General features: G+C 36.8%; 1 protein-coding gene across 1 annotated transcript in view; it reads right to left on the bottom strand.

Moving 5' to 3' along the window:
* Window positions 1–760: 760 nt before the first annotated feature.
* The window catches only part of LOC114048541 (liver carboxylesterase 1-like), a 49562-nt gene continuing 34195 nt past the window's right edge, over window positions 761–16127 (bottom strand). Inside the window, 3 exon segments of the mRNA XM_027869531.1 lie at window positions 761–967; window positions 8139–8211; window positions 13782–13913. Coding sequence (XP_027725332.1) covers window positions 790–967; window positions 8139–8211; window positions 13782–13913 — 383 coding nt within the window. The 3' untranslated portion in view covers window positions 761–789.

Raw genomic sequence — 16127 nt, 5'->3', positions numbered from 1 at the left:
AGAAAAAAATCAAATGGAGGAACAGGAAGAATAAGAGGAATAGTAATAAGAAGCAGAAGAAAAAAAGAGGGGAATGAAGGCAGAAAGCTGAGCATCCATGTTCCATAGTGATTATAAGACTGAGAGCCCTGTCTCTGTAGTTAGAGCATTTGGGGGGATAGGATAGAAAGATAATACAGGGAAAGAATGAATAAGATAATACATTATAGGCAAGGAGTGATCCATGTGCCTTTAAGGTACTTAAGTTAGGTTATAAGCAGATAGGACTCTGCATCTTTTGACTAACCTAAGTTACAATGTGTAATAAAGAATCTTTGATATGTCTTTGAAAGTCTCAACTGGCACATTATCCTGTGCCCTCAAAAAGGATGTAGTATACATCCTAATTAGAACTCATATATGGACTAAATCTTATTTCAAATGTGGACTTATTTATTTGTGTGGAGAAGACTAAAACCCTGGCATAGGTGCAAAGAATAACAAGGTGAATTTAATACAACCCCAAGTAAACTACACCTAAGGAAAACTGATTCTTTGGAGCATTCTGTAAGAAAGCAATTGTATAATGTCCCATTGTGCAAGAGTTATGGGACCATTAACTACCAATAACTGCCCAATATGTTGATGTTTATCTGGTTCCATTTGTCCCTAGAACTATGTGGTCCCCTCCACCTTCATGTTGAAAAGTTTCCTCACCAACAAATAACCTGACACACATCTCAAGTTTGAAAGATATTCTTGTAAGTTTCATGGAGGCTTCTTGTGAAAGAGAAAGAAGATCTTTTCAAATTATAGCTCTGTAATCTCTCTCTTCACTCCAACTGGTTTCTCTGATAAGAGCTCAGTCCAAAATGCCACTTCTTTATCCTTTAGCTTCTTGGCTGTCTTCATGGCAATGTCAATTTGGAGATATTCTTCATTCTGATCATAGATGGGCCACTTTGGCAGGCCTTCACTGTTGGGGTTTCTGGAAAAATAGCACAACATTTTTAAAAATGTATTAATCATTTAAACATTGATGAGAGTCATGGTTTAAAAAAAAGAGAGAGGAAGTTAAGAACTCATGAGTCACAAAAAGCCAAATTCCCTAGGATTGGGTATTATTATGTTTCTACCTTCTCAATGTACTTCAAGTTCTCATATAATACAATAAAGCTATAATCATTAACCATTTGTACTAGTTAGAAAAGGAAAAGTAAATGAATGGAATAGACTATATAAGGAAGAATCATAACTGAGTATTGGATAAACCCAAGATCATAAATTAATAAATTACTTGGGGACAAATTCCATATTTGGTAGTAGAAAGAGTTTATCTGTGTAGAAATTTGTTCCTTTCTCTACTCCTAGCTTACTTAATTCAAGTAAAAGACACAATCACAGTTGATAAAATGTTAGTATGTTAGCAAGGTGCTAATACCTTGTAATCTATTTCAAAAAGGTAAATACCTGTCTCTAATTGAATTGGAAGAGGCACCCATTGGTTGAGCAAAAATTAGCATCATCTCTTAGGCACCTTAAAAGTCTGAGTTGCTAGCTCTATAGTCCCACAATAAGGAACCTAACCCTTAGAAGGAAATGAAGGTAGGGAGAGAAATTTCTCTCTCCTTCCCCACCTCTGACTAGGAGAATTACTTGCTTAGAATGGGAGACTTTAGTAATTGTAAAAATCACTTCAAGATATTTTGGAGGACTATTTGGGGGGCATGAGAAGCAAACTCTTTAGGCAGATACAGAAAAATATTCATTGCTGAAAGCAATATTGAATGGGAGGACCTCTGATAACAAACAAACAAGAGATAGCTGGCTATGGACTCAAAAGAGAGCTAGTTCTAGATATTTTGAGCCATTCCTCAGTGAGAGATGGAGACTCTGGAAGTCCAGGTAAGAAATACTTCTGTCTAGCCAATCTGGAAGAGCAAGAAAGAAATCACTCGACTGCTACCATGTTCACCCCAAAATGAATTCTGGAATGGCAGAAGCAGCAAAAAGATAGGAAGAAACAATCTGAGGTTGGCAAGAAAGGTCTGTCTCACTCAAGTAAAATGGGAACACAGCCCAGGACAGGAAGTATCCCAGCAAGCCAGTGAGAGGTACTGAGTCCCAGTGCAGTGCCATGTGACCTATGAACCTCAGGACAACACCAGTGAAGCAACAGGAAAACAGCCAGGTCCCAAAGCCCATAGCACAAGGAGCTTGGAACAATGTCCCTTCTGCCCCAGGTGCAGAGTTCTAATTTAAAAGTAAGGGGAAAGAGGAGCAGCTAGGTGGCACAGTGGATAGAGCACCAGCTCTGGAGTCAGGAGGACCTGAGTTCAAATCTGACCTCAGACACTTGACACTTAACCAGCTGTGTGACCCTGGGCAAGTCACTTAACCCCAGTTGTCTCACACAAAAAAAGAAAAGTAAGGGAAAAGGCTGGGAAAAAAAGAGCAAAAAACAAACAAACAAAATCTGACTATAGAAAGTTATTATTGGGACAGGGAAGATTAAGACACAAACTCAGAAGAGGACATTAGTGTCAAAATGCCTACAGGCAAAGCACCCAAGAAAAATATTGGCAAAAATATTAAAGGCATTCTTTTTGGCTGATAATGCAATAAAATCACATTAAATAAGAGTAGTGGAAAGATAAATTAAAAATTAATTGGAAAGTAAATAATTTATCCTAAAGAATAATTGTCAAAGAACAAATCCTAAAAATAATCAATAATTTTATTAAAGAGAATGACAACAATGAGACAACATGCCAAAATTTATGGAATGTGACCAAAGCAATACTTATAGGAAAATTTATTTCCCTAAATTCTATTTTTTTTTTTGGTGAGACAATCAGGGTTAATGATTTGCCCAAGAACACATAGCTAGTAAACATCAAGTGTCTGAGGCCAGATTTGAACTGAAATCCTCCTGACTCTAGGGCTGGTGCTCTATCCACTGTGTCACCTAGCTGCCCCTATTTCTCTAAATTCTAACATCAACAAAATAAAAATCAGACCAATGAATTGACTGTGCAACTAAAAATATAGAAAAAGAGCAAGTAAAAAATCCCCAATTCAGCAGTAAATTAGAATCATGAAAACCAAGGGTGAGATTTTTAAAATGAAAGTAAAAAAAAAAACTATCGAGCTAATAAATAAAACTAGGAACTGATTTTATGGGGAAAAAGATAGGTAAACCACTGGTTACTTTGATTAAAAAAATGAAAGAAGAAAAGCAAATTTCCAGTACCAAAAATGAAAAGTGTAAATTTACCACCAAGGAAGAGGAAATTGAAACAATCATTAGGAAATATTTTGCCCAATTGTATGCCAATAAATCTTATAATCTGAGCAAAATTGGTGAATATTGGCAAAAATATGAATTACCCAGATTAAAAAGAGATGAAATAGAATACCTAAATAACCCCATCTTAGATAAAAGAAAAATGAGCAAGCCATCAATAAAGCTTCCTAAGAAAAATCTCTGGGACCAGATGAGTTCACAAGTAACTTCTACAAAACATTTAAATAAATATTAATTCCAGTACTGTAAAAATTATTTGGAAAAATAGGCAGAGAGGGACTTCTACCAATTTCTTTTTATGACACAAATATGGTGCTGATACCTAAAAAAGGAAGAGCTGAAACAGAGAAAGAAAATTATAGACCAATTTCCCTAATGAAAAATGATGAAAAAAATTTATATAAAATATAAGCAAAAAGATTATAGCAATATATTACAATGATCATGCACTATGACTAGGTGGGATTTATACCAGGAATGCAAGGCTGGTTCAATATTAGGAAAACTATCAGTATAGTTGACCACATAAATAATACAACAAACAGAAATCATATGATTATCTCAATAGATGTTGAAAAAGCTTTTGACAAAATACAGCACCCATTCCTATTAAAAACACTACAGAGCATAGGAATGAAGGAACTTTTGCTCCCTTAAAATGATAAGTACTATCTATCTAAAACCATCAGCAAGCATTATCTGTAATGAGAATAAGTTAGAAGCCTTCCCAATAAGATCAAGAGTGAAGCAAGGAAGCCCACTATGACCACTATTACCTGATATTGTACTAGATGGGTTAGCTATAGCAATAAGAGAAGAAAAATAAATTGAAGGAATTAGAATAGGCAATGAGGAAAAAAGCTACTACTCTTTGTAGATAATATGATGTCATATGAAGAGAATCCTAAAGAATCAACTGAAATATTACTTGAAATAATTAATAACTTTATCAAAGTTGCAGGATATAAGATAAACCCACACAAAGTATCAGTATTTCTACATATTACCAACAAAGCAAGAAGCAAGAGATAGAAAGAGAAATTCCATTTAAAATAACTGTACACAATATAAAATATTTGGGAATCTGCCTGCCGTTACAAAGGAACTATGTGAACACAATAGCAGTATACTTTTCACAGAAATAAAGTCAGATCTTAAAAAAATTGGAAAAAACATTAAGTGCTCATGAATAGGCCAAGTTAATATAATAAAAATGACAATTCTACCTAAATTTATTTATTCAGTGCCTTACCAATCTAATGACAAAAAACCCCTATTTTATAGAGTTAGAAAAAATAACAACAAAATTCATCTAGAAGAACAAAAAGTCAAAACTATCAAGGAAATTGATGATGAAAAAATGCAAAGGAAAGTGGCCTAGCAGTATCAGATCTCAAATTGTATAATAAAGCAGTAATGATCAAAAGTATCTGGTACTGGTCAGGAAGTAGAGTGGTGGATCAGTGGAATAGGTTAGGTACATAAGACACAATAGTAAATGACCATAGTAGTCTAGTGTTTGATAAATCCAAAGATCCCAGCCTCTGGGATAAGAAAGCATTATTTGACAAAAACTGCTGGGAAAACTGTAAAAACTAGTTATAGACCAACATCTTACATCACCTACCATGATAAAGTCAAGATGGATACATGATTTAGACATAAAGGGTGATACAGTAAACAAACTAGAATAGCAAGATCTATGGAGAAGGGAAGAATACACTACTAAATAAGAGACAGAGAGCATCACAAAATGTAAAATAGATATTTTGATTATATTAAATTAAAAAGGTTTTACACAAATAAAACCAATGTAATCAAGATTAGAAGTAAAGCAGAAAGCTGGGAAACAATCTTTACAGCAAGCGTATCTGATAAAGGCCTCATTTCTCAAATATTTAGAGAAATAAGTCAACTTTATAGGAACAAGCCATTCCCCAATTCATAAATGGTCAAAGAATATAAACAGGAAGTTTTCAGATGAAGTAATCTAAGCTATCTATAGTTATATGAAGAAATGCTTTAAATCACTTTTGATTAGATAAATGCAAATTAAAACAACTCTGAGGTATCACCTCATACCTTTCAGTTTGGTTAATATTACAGAAAAGAAAAAAAGATGCTAAATGTTGGATAGGATGTGGGAAAATTAGGACACTAATGAACAATTGTTGGAGTTGTGAACTGATCTAACCATTCTGGAGAACAATTTGGAACTATGACTAAAGGGCAATCAAACTGTGCATACCCTTTGATCCAGCAATACCACCACTAGGTTTGTATCCCAAAGAGATCATAAAAAAGGAAAAAGGGCCTACATGCACAAAAATATTTATAGCAGCTCATTTTGTGGTGGTGAAAAAAATTAGAGCTTGAAGGGATGCCAATCAACTGGGAAATGGCTAAAGACAAGTTATGGTATACAAATGTAGTGGAATACTATTATTCAAAAAGAAATTATGAGCAGGTGGCTTTCAGAAAACCTGGAAAGACTTATATGAACTGATGCAAAGTGAAATGAGCAGAACCAGGAGAACATTGCACACAGTAATAGCCACATTGTTTGATGATCAACTATGACTGTCTTAGCACTTCATAGCAATACAATGACCCAAGACAATTATAAAGGACTCATAATGGAAAATGCTATCTATACCCAGAGAAAGAACTGATGAACTCTGAATGAATATTGAAGCATATTATTTTCATTTCTTTTTTTATGGCTTTTTCCTTTTGATTTGTTTCTTCTTTCATAACTAATATGGAAATGTTTTATATAATTGCACATATATTATCTATATCAAATTGCTTACCGTATTAGGAGGAGAGGGGGGAGGAAGGAATGTAAAATATTTTGGAACTCAAAATTTTGTTAAAATGAATATTAAAAATTATCTTTACATGTAATTAAAATAAAATATTATTAAAATAAATAAAAATTCAAAAAATAATAAATGATGCTGTCTTGGGTAGGGTGGGATGAGGTAATAAAGGATGAGGTTGGTGAAAATTTGACAGGAGACAAAGGACTTTGTGACCCCAGTGTCCTGGGGTAGTGAATAGCCTTAGCCCCATGTGATCTTCACATGGGTACCCCACTACCATTGCACTCTATTTTTTTTATTTACTCTTCCTACATAGGTTCTGAGTATTTATCAGGAATTATGCCCCAACTTCAGAACAGGTAATGTTTTGTAGCTACTTTCTTTACATGTGGTATACTGGCTAATTATTATTGAGAAGCACATGGGGAGGAGGGGAAGGTTGTGAAATATGTAGTTTTAGAATGTATAGCCTTGCAGGGTAGAGCCTAGAACCTATGAGTAGCAGCTCTCCTGTTGGTCCCAATCTGTGAGCAGAAGTTTGAAAGAGGCCCATAAGGGTTGTTTCAATTACAACAATAAGACATTATTATTAAACTGGAAAGCAGCTTGGTAGAAATTATTTCTAGAGCAATAACTTTGATACTGAATACTTCAGCAAGCTCAAAGGGGATATGTAAACCAAATATTAAATATGCTATTAAAATTAGTGAACCAGAAAAGTTACCATTCATAATTATGGCTAAGGGTGAATCTTTGACCAAAAGATAAAAGTAAGCACAAAAGATAAAACAGATTATATCAATTACATGACATTGAAAAGTTTTTGAATGAACAAAATCAATGCAAGTAAGATTACAAAGCAAATGATATATTAAGGGAGGAGAACCTTATATAAACTATCTTTGGTAAGGGCCTGATAGTCAAACTGTATTGAAAAATAATGAAATATATAAAGCTTGGCTCTTCTCCAGTAGATGTCATCACAGAATGTAAGCAAATGGTTCTCAAAAGAAACTATGAACTATTGAAAAGAGTACTGCAAGTTATTCATAAGTGAGAAACAAATGTTAAAAACAAAACAAAAACCTTGAGGTTTTATCTCACACCCAGCAAATGTGCAACAGTGACAAAGAATAAGACAGTCAATATTAATAGGGTTAGGAAAAGAAAGGTAAACTAATAATGCAACATTTATGGAACTATGAATTGGTCTAACCATGGGAAGTAATTTGTAATTAGGAAAGCAGAGTAAAATGTACATATTCTTTGACCCAGAGAGTTCATCGCTAAATATATATTTCGAGGAAGTCAATGATAAATTATGAAAAGGGCTCTTATATACCAAAATATTTACAGTGAACTTTTTGCAGTAGCAAAGAAATAGAAACAAAGTAGATGTCCATCAATTGGGGACTGGCTATACACACACACACACACACACACACACACACACACACACACCTATATATATATATATACATATATATATATACACATATACATATGTACATCATATACACATATATAGTAATACATGAATTTAATAGACTGTCATTACATTAAAAGAGATAAGGAATATGAATACATAGAAGTATGGGGAGACTTACATGAATTGATATGAACTAAGCAGAACCAGGAAAACTATATACACAATGACTACAAGAAGAACACCTCAATAAATGATACAATGCTGTGACATTGTAATGACCAAGTTTGACCCCAAAGAAGAAACGTGAAAATTTAGTTTCTTCCCTTCTTTGTAAAGGTTGGGGATAGTGTGTGTAGAAGTGTACATATCGTGTCAGACTTAACTGATGTGTATGTTAGTTCTAGTTAACTTTCTCCCACACACACACACAAATATAAAAAAAATGCACACTTTATAAAAATCCTTTGGTAAAATAGAAGATTCTTTAGGAGAGTGAGGAAAGAAGGATCTATAATGGAAAATATAGGTTACAGGGGGGAAGATATTGGTAATATTTTTTTGGCGGAAATGTTTCCCTCTTCTCTATTATTAATCTTACCCATTCTGAGCAAAGTTGGCCCAATATTTCATCATTGTCCTGCTCAGTTGCTTTTCCTCTTCTGGATAACCCTCTGAAAACAGAAGCAGAAGACAGAATGCAAGTAGATGTTAAAGATCAAAACCACAGTTATCCTTCAGGATCCCACACCCTTTTTTTTTTAGTGAGGCAATTGGGGTTAAGTGACTTGCCCAGGGTCACACAGCTAGTAAGTGTCAAGTGTTTGGTCTGAGGCCAGATTTGAACTCAGGTATTCCTGACTTCAGGGTTGGTGCTCTATCCACTGCGCCACCTAGATGCCCCGCCACACTCTTTTTGACTTCACACTTTGCTCTCTTCTTTCTAAACTTCCAGTTTTCTACTTTGTGCAGTGTCCCATTCTCGATGTGACCTCCTTATGCAATGCCCTGATTTTATCCATGAAATTTAAAAAGCATTTTTTTCTTACTCTTTCTAAAAGGTAACTTTTGGAAAGAATAAAATAGCCACTGATAAGATTCTCATTTATTCTACCTCCAAAGGGAATTTATCTATTACCAAAAGACAATAACTTAAAGGAATTTCTTTCTCAGTGATAAAATTTCAAATACTAACAAGTTTTTAGGAAGGATGATGACAATAGCTTATAGTTTAGCACTATTTATCATCTTAAGTTTTTGTAGCTTGCGATAGGACCCATCTAATTGAACCACCTTATTTTAGAGCTTAAGAAACTGAGGGCCACAGTTAAGTGATCTGCACAAGATCATACAAGTATAAATAGCAGAGCTGGGATTTGACCACAGATTCTAGGACCCCAAATCCATTGTTTTCACTATGCCAATCTCTAATTTTGCATCCAAAACCTGGATACCCACAGTATTACCATTCTACTTGAAGGTCATTGCTGCTACTAGCAATGAAAAGCAAAGGAAAAGGAAAAATGCTCTCAGGTATTCTTTCTGAATCTTCTGGAAGCTCCATGAAACCAGCTAGAGCCTACAATGCTTGAACAAAGAAATGAAAAAAAAAATGGAGAGGCCTCAGTTCCATGATAAAAGGAGGTGAAATCATGGGATTGTAGCATAAACCTTCAGAATACTAATGGATTCTGTGACTCTGATGCACAGAGACTCTTCTGAAGTATGGCATCTTTTGCTCTCCTAACCTCATTCCCAGTATTTTTAGAGCAGGGTAGTCATCAAAGGAAATCAAGGCCCTGTACCGGAGTTTTCTGGAGCACTTGTGGTATTTTGCCTACAGAAATACACTGATTCTGCCATATTCTGCAATACATTCTAAATAAATAATCTTAATATTAAAAAATATCATACAATAAAAATTAGAAGAGAAGCAAATCATATGCCTCTCATAGCAATTAACATAAGATATGTCCTTAACCAAATAAGAGATAGAAGCAATTACAAAAGATAAAATTGGTAATTTTGATTACATGAAACTGAAAAGGTTAGACTCAGGAAGAATTAATGTACCCAGAATAAGAAAAGAAGTAGTTGAATGGAAATAAATATTTGTATTCAATTTCACTGATAAGGGCTTGGTACTAAAAATATATAAATAACTAACATATATGTATGTATGTATGTATGTATGTATGTAAGACTACTAGCAATTCTCTAATAGATAAGTGGTCAAAGGATAAAAATAAACATTTATCAAAAGAAGAATTGCCAAGTTTTGACAACTACGGGAAAAAATGCTCCAAATCACTAATATTAAGAGATATATAAATCAAAGCAAGCCTGAGGCTTCATCTCTTATCTTGCAAATTGGCAATAGTCAATGCTGAAGGATGATAGGCATACTGTAAGTTGTTGGTGGAACCGTGAATTGCTAAAAACAAAACAAAACATTTTGGAAAGCAATTTGTCATTTTGCAAATAAAATTACCAAAGTGTCCATACCATTTGACCTGGAGATTCCATTACTGGATGTGTACCCCAAGGAAGCCATCGACAAGAACAAAGTCCACATATATAGCACAACATTCATAGCAATACCTTTGAGTTGGAAATGTCCATTGATTAAGGAATGGTTAAAAAATTGTGGTACATGAATGTAATGGAATACGAACACTGTAAGAAATGATGAATGTCAGGATGATCTGAATTCAAATCCAGTCTCAGACACTTGACACTTACTAGCTGTGTGACCCTGGACAAGTCACTTAACCCTGATTGCTCCACCAAAAAAGCAAAAAAAAAAAAAAAAAGAAAGAAATGATGAATGTTATAGATATGTAGAAACATGAAAAGATCTACATGACCTGATGCAGAGTAAAGCTAACAGAGCCAAAAAAAACACACAAAAAATGTACACATTAACTACAACAATGTAAGTGCAAAAAATAATCACCCAAAATAATCAAGTGAATGTAGCAAAATTAAAAAGGTCAAGCAAAACTCAAAAGAAGAGCTGTGAAAAGATATGCCTAATCCATGCCTTTGTGGAGATGAGAGGCCCACAGGTTCTGCACATTATGCATGTCTTTGAACTTTTTCAATGTATTGTGGTGATTTTTCCTTTGTTTCTTTTTTGTTTTTAAAAATAACATTTGTTATATAGGACAGCTTTCTGGGAGGAGAAAGGGAAGGAATGCTAGGGAAAACTATGATGATGTAAAAAATGCATGAATAAAAACATGTTAAAAATGCCCTCAGAATCCAAGACTCTTTGAACTGGAAGGGGCCTCAGATAGCATCTGGCCAAATCCACCCTGAACAGCAATAACTTCTACAACTTCCCTAATAAGTGGTCATACAGCTTTCATTTGAATAGTCAAGTGGTGGGGAACTCATTACCTTAATAGAAAGAACAAGGATGCTTTGGAACAGCCAAAATATTACCTTACATCAAGTCAAAGTCCACCTCTATGTAACTTTCATCCATCACTCTGGGTTTCACCCAACAAGACCAAATCTAATCCCAAAAGATAATATTTCATATACTTAAAGATAGCAAGCTATCATGACCTTGCAGTCTTCTCTTTATGATATATATCCCCAGCTTCTTTGACTATTCTCATTCAACATGGTCTCAAAGTTCCTCCCTCGCCAAGACTGTGGATTAAGAAGTAAGTCACTATCGCACTCCCTTATTGAACTCTGAAAGCTCAGAAAATATAAACCTAGGAAAAACCCTGAGCCAGCAAAAAGACAAGGCACTGCAGTGTTATAGCCCAGGAAGCTTGGGGAATTAACAGGAAAGGCTCCTCTCGCTCTGGGGGAGGGGAAGCAGTACAGGATGGGAGGCATCTCAGCAAGCCAGCAGGAAGCAGCACCTCAGCATACCAGGGGGAGATGCTGAGACCCAGATTGGTGGAGCAGGCAAGTAACAACACTAGGACTCCCCCCCAAGAGCCTCATTATGGGCAGGGGAACTGGTAGACACCAACTCAGAAAACCACTATGGGCAATGATATTCTCCAGCAGCCAAATCATGCTGTGCCTCAACACAACTGTAGGAAGCACAACTCCAGGAGGCAAAACTCGAGGCTGACAGACATCTACTAGCAATGAAACATCCCTGTGCAAGGTCTGGGTGAGCAGGAGCCAAATATTCAGGTGCAAGGCCTGGGTAAGCAGGAAAAGAAGCTTGGGTCAGTGCCCCATTCACTCCAGCAGGAGAGCTCATTTTTTGGGGGGGGTCAGGAAATAGGCAAACACCATGCACAAAAAGCAAAAATGGACAATGACCATAGATTCTTTTTATGGGGAAAGGGAAGATCAAGGCACAAATTCAGAAGAGGATAACATTGTTAATATACCCACACCTGAAACCTCAAAGGGGAATAAAACTGGTCTGAAGGCCAAAAAGCCTTCTTGGAAGAGCTCAGGAAGCATTTTAAAAGTCAAATAAGAGAGGTAGAAGAAAAATTAGGAAAACAGAGAGGTATGCAAGAGAGAGTTAATAGCTTGGGGAAAAAAGGACAAAAATTAACTGTAGAAAACAAGTCCTTAAAAACTAGAATTGCTCTGCTTCTGGGAACCAAGATGCCAGAGTAAGAAGTAAGTCGCTCTTATTGTCCCTTATTAACCTCTGAAAGTCTAGAAAATATCACCCCAGGAAAAATCCTGGAACATCTGAACCAGAAGAAATATGGGGTTCAGCAGTCCAGTAACCCAGGTAGTTTGAGGGATTAATGGGAAAGGCCCCTCTTGCCCTGGGGGAAGGGGAGCAATACAGGATGGGAAACATACCAGCAAGCTAGCAGAAAGCCCAACCTCTGCATACCAGGGGGAGATCCTGAACCCCAGGTGGTGGAGAAGGCAAACACCAACACCAGGACCCCCGAATGCCTCAGAACAGGCAGGGAAACCAGTGGACACTGCCTCAGAAAATCACCATGTGCCTTGGTGTTCTACAGCAGTCAAGTTTTCCAGTGACTCAGCAAACCTCTAGGAAGTGCTGCAAGGCAAAAAGTCCCAGGCAGAGAAACATCTGATTAGATTAATGTAGATTAATGAAATATCCATCTGAAAAGAGCCAAAGAAAGCAAAAAGAGGGAAAAGAAAGGCTGGGGCGAGCAGGCAACCTTCAGGGACCAGACTACCCAATCCTACCCCTACAGTTCTAGTGTTGCTGATTCCAGCCCAACACCAGGTAAACTGCCAGAACCCTACAGCCTCCAACTGCCAGCAGTTGAGGCCCCAGCACACAAAGACCTGGCCCCATGTTCCCAGCACAAGAAGCTTGGGTCAGTGTCCCCTGCTTCCCAGCAGGAGAGCTCAATTTTTTAAAGTCCAGGAACTAAACAAACACCATGAGCAAAAAGAAACATACCATAGATTCATATTATAAGAACAGGGAAGATCAAGGCAGAAATTCTGAAGAGGATAACATTGTCAACAAACCCACATCTAGAATCTCAAAAGGGAATATAAACTGGTCTAAAGCCCAAAACGCCTTCTTGGAAGAGCTCAAGAAGTATTTTAAAAGTCAAATAAGAGAGGTAGAAGAAAAATTGGGAAAAGAAATGAGAAGTATGCAAGAGAGAGTCAATAGCTTGGAAAAGGAAGAACAAAAATTAACTGTAGAAAAAGTAGAATTGGCCAAATGGAAAAGGAGGCACAAAAACTCACTGAAGAGAAGAACTCCATAAAAAGTAAAATGGGCCAAATGGAAAAGGAGGTACAAAATCTAATAGAAGAAAACAGCTCATCAAAGTTCCTCCCCAATCTAGGTACTTTTACTTCAATTATTATCACAGGATACTCCAAATACAGTCTGATCAGGACTGAGTATAGTAGGGCTATCATCTCCCTTATCCTTAATACTAGGTTGATGTTAATGCAGCCTAGCATCACTTCCTAAGGGAAATAAGGGGCCTTTAATTAGTTTTGACATCTTGTTGGTATGTTCCTGGGATTGGAAGTCAAATGATGTTTATTCTAGTTCTATCTCGATCACTAACCTTAACCAAATCACTTTGCTTATCTGGAACTATTTATTCATCTGTAAATTGGATATAATAAAATAGCATCCTTTCTACATCACAGGGGGATGGAATTATCAAAAGAGATAATGCAGAGGAAGAGTATCTGGTAAATTAAGAGACTAGGCAAGGGCTAATAATTAATTTCCAGAAATGGATGGTGGGCAATATTGTTTATGAAGATTTTAAAGGAAACAAAATTCCATTACCATTTAAGAGTGGAATCCCAAAGACAAGGAAGAATTCATCCCCATGGTCTGCTTTTATTGTCACTGGTTTCAGGTCTCCCCAAAAGTTTGGTCGATGCTGAAATTGGTACATGTAGGTTGGTGCATCTGAAGCTGAAAGAAAAGAAAATGGTGGAAATTTAGAACATCAATTGTCTTACCATTGATGGGATCATTTAAAAATAAAATAAAAGAATAATAAAAGCTTGTGCTCTGCAACATTAAAGCCTTTTAAGTAATGGTAGACCACGGATCTTGTACTCATAATATATATAGAGGTGGGGGGGGTGGAGCCAAGATGGTGGAGGGAAAGCAGTGACTTTCTAGAGCTCTCCCCCAAACCCCTCCAAATACCTACAAAAAATGGCTCTAAACAAATTCTAAAGCAGCAGAACCCACAACAAAACAGAGTAAAACAAATTCCCAGCCCAAGACAACCTGGATGGCTGATCTGAAAGGTATATCACACCGGGTGGGGAGACGAGAGCAGTTCGGCATGGGCGCGCAGGCCGCAGCAACCCTGGAGCAGTCCTCAGAGGACTGAATCGTGGCAGCTGTGGCAGTTTCCAGACTTCTCAACCCACTAACACCAAAGACAACTTAGAAGGTCAGTGGGAAAATTCTGTGACTGCGGTGAGAGAAGAAGCTAGATCTCAGCCACCCCAAGGGCAGCAGCTGCTTCCAAGCTTCCAGCCCACAGACTGAGGGGGAATCCAGTGGCTGATCAGAAAGGGATTGCAAGGATCTCTTTGCCAGGGCTGAGGCAGGAATCTCTTGCTTTGCCCATGCTTGGATATGGGTCACAGTTCTGTGGGGCAGTCCTGGGGCAAGGAGGAGCACTGGCATGGTGGAGCTTGTTGTGGTGGTGAAAAGGAAACACCTCGCCCCTTATCATAGCACCTTGGAAGAACTGACATTTTTCAGGTCCCTAGAAGTATCTCTGAAAACAGCTGTACAAATCCCCAAAACTTGGGACAGTACATTCTCCACATTGGAAACAGACTCTTACCTTAACAAAGAGTTTAAAACTCAAGTAATTGGTTGGGATCATGAGTAAGCAGTGCAAAAAGAGTCAGACTATATTATCTTACTTTGGTGACAAAGAAGATCAAAACATACAACCAGAAGAAGAAAACAAAGTCAAAGGTCCTACATCCAAAGCCTCCAAGAAAAATATGAATCAGTCCCAGGCCTTGGAAGAGCTCAAAAGGGATTTTGAGAAGCAAGTAAGAGAAGTAGAGGAAAAACTGGGAAGAGAAATAAGAGTGATGCAAGAAAATCATGAAAAGCAAGTTAACAGCTTGCTGAAGGAGACCCAAAAAAATACTGAAGAAAATAACACCTTAAAAGATAGCCTAACCCAAATGGCAAAAGAGGTCCAAAAAGCCAATGAAGAAAAGAATGCCCTAAAGAGCAAAATTGGCCAAATGGAAAAGGAAGTCCAGAAGATTACTGAAGAAAATACTTCCGTAAAAATTAGAATAGAGCAATTGGAAGCTAGTGACTTTATGAGAAATCAAGGCACTGTAAAACAAATCCAAAAGAATGAAAGATTACAAAACAATGTGAAATATCTCATTGGAAAAACAACTGACCTGGAAAATAGATCCAGGAGAGAGAATTTAAAAATTATTGGACTATCTGAAAGCCATGATCAAAAAAAGAGCCTACACATCATCTTTCAAGAAATTATCAAGGAAAACTGCCCTGATATTTTAGAACCAGAGGGCAAAATAGAAATGGAAAGAATCCACCAATCTCCTCCTGAAAGAGATCCCCAAAGGAAAACTCCTAGGAATATTGTAGCCAAATTCCAGAGTTCCCAGGTCAAGGAGAAAATATTCCAAGCAGCCAGAAAGAAACAAGTCAAGTATTGTGGAAACACAGTCAGGATAACACAAGATTTAGCAGCTTCTACATTAAGGGACTGCAGGGCATGGAATATAATATTCCAGAGGGCAGAGGAGTTAGGATTACAACCAAGAACCATGTACCCAGCAAAACTGAGTATAATCCTTCAGGGGGAAAATGGTCATTCAGTGAAATAGAGGACTTTCAAGCATTCTTGATGAAAAGACCAGAGCTGAATAGAAAATTTGACTTTCCAATACAAGACTCAAGTGGAACATGAAGAGGTAAACAGGAAAGAGAAATCATAACAGATTTATTAAGGTTGAACTGTTTAAATTCCTGCATGGAAAGATGATATTTGTAACTCATGAGACCTTTGTCGGCATTAGGGTAGTTGGAGGGGAAAAAATTATGTGTATGTATATAGATGGATAGATAGATAGATAGATAGATAGATAGATAGATAGATAGATAGAT

This window comes from Vombatus ursinus, unplaced genomic scaffold (genome assembly GCF_900497805.2).
Source record: "Vombatus ursinus unplaced genomic scaffold, bare-nosed wombat genome assembly UNPS02014793.1, whole genome shotgun sequence".
NCBI lineage: Eukaryota > Metazoa > Chordata > Mammalia > Diprotodontia > Vombatidae > Vombatus > Vombatus ursinus.
The sequence above is the reverse complement of the archived record's forward strand: the minus strand, read 5'-3'. Positions and strand labels throughout refer to the sequence as shown.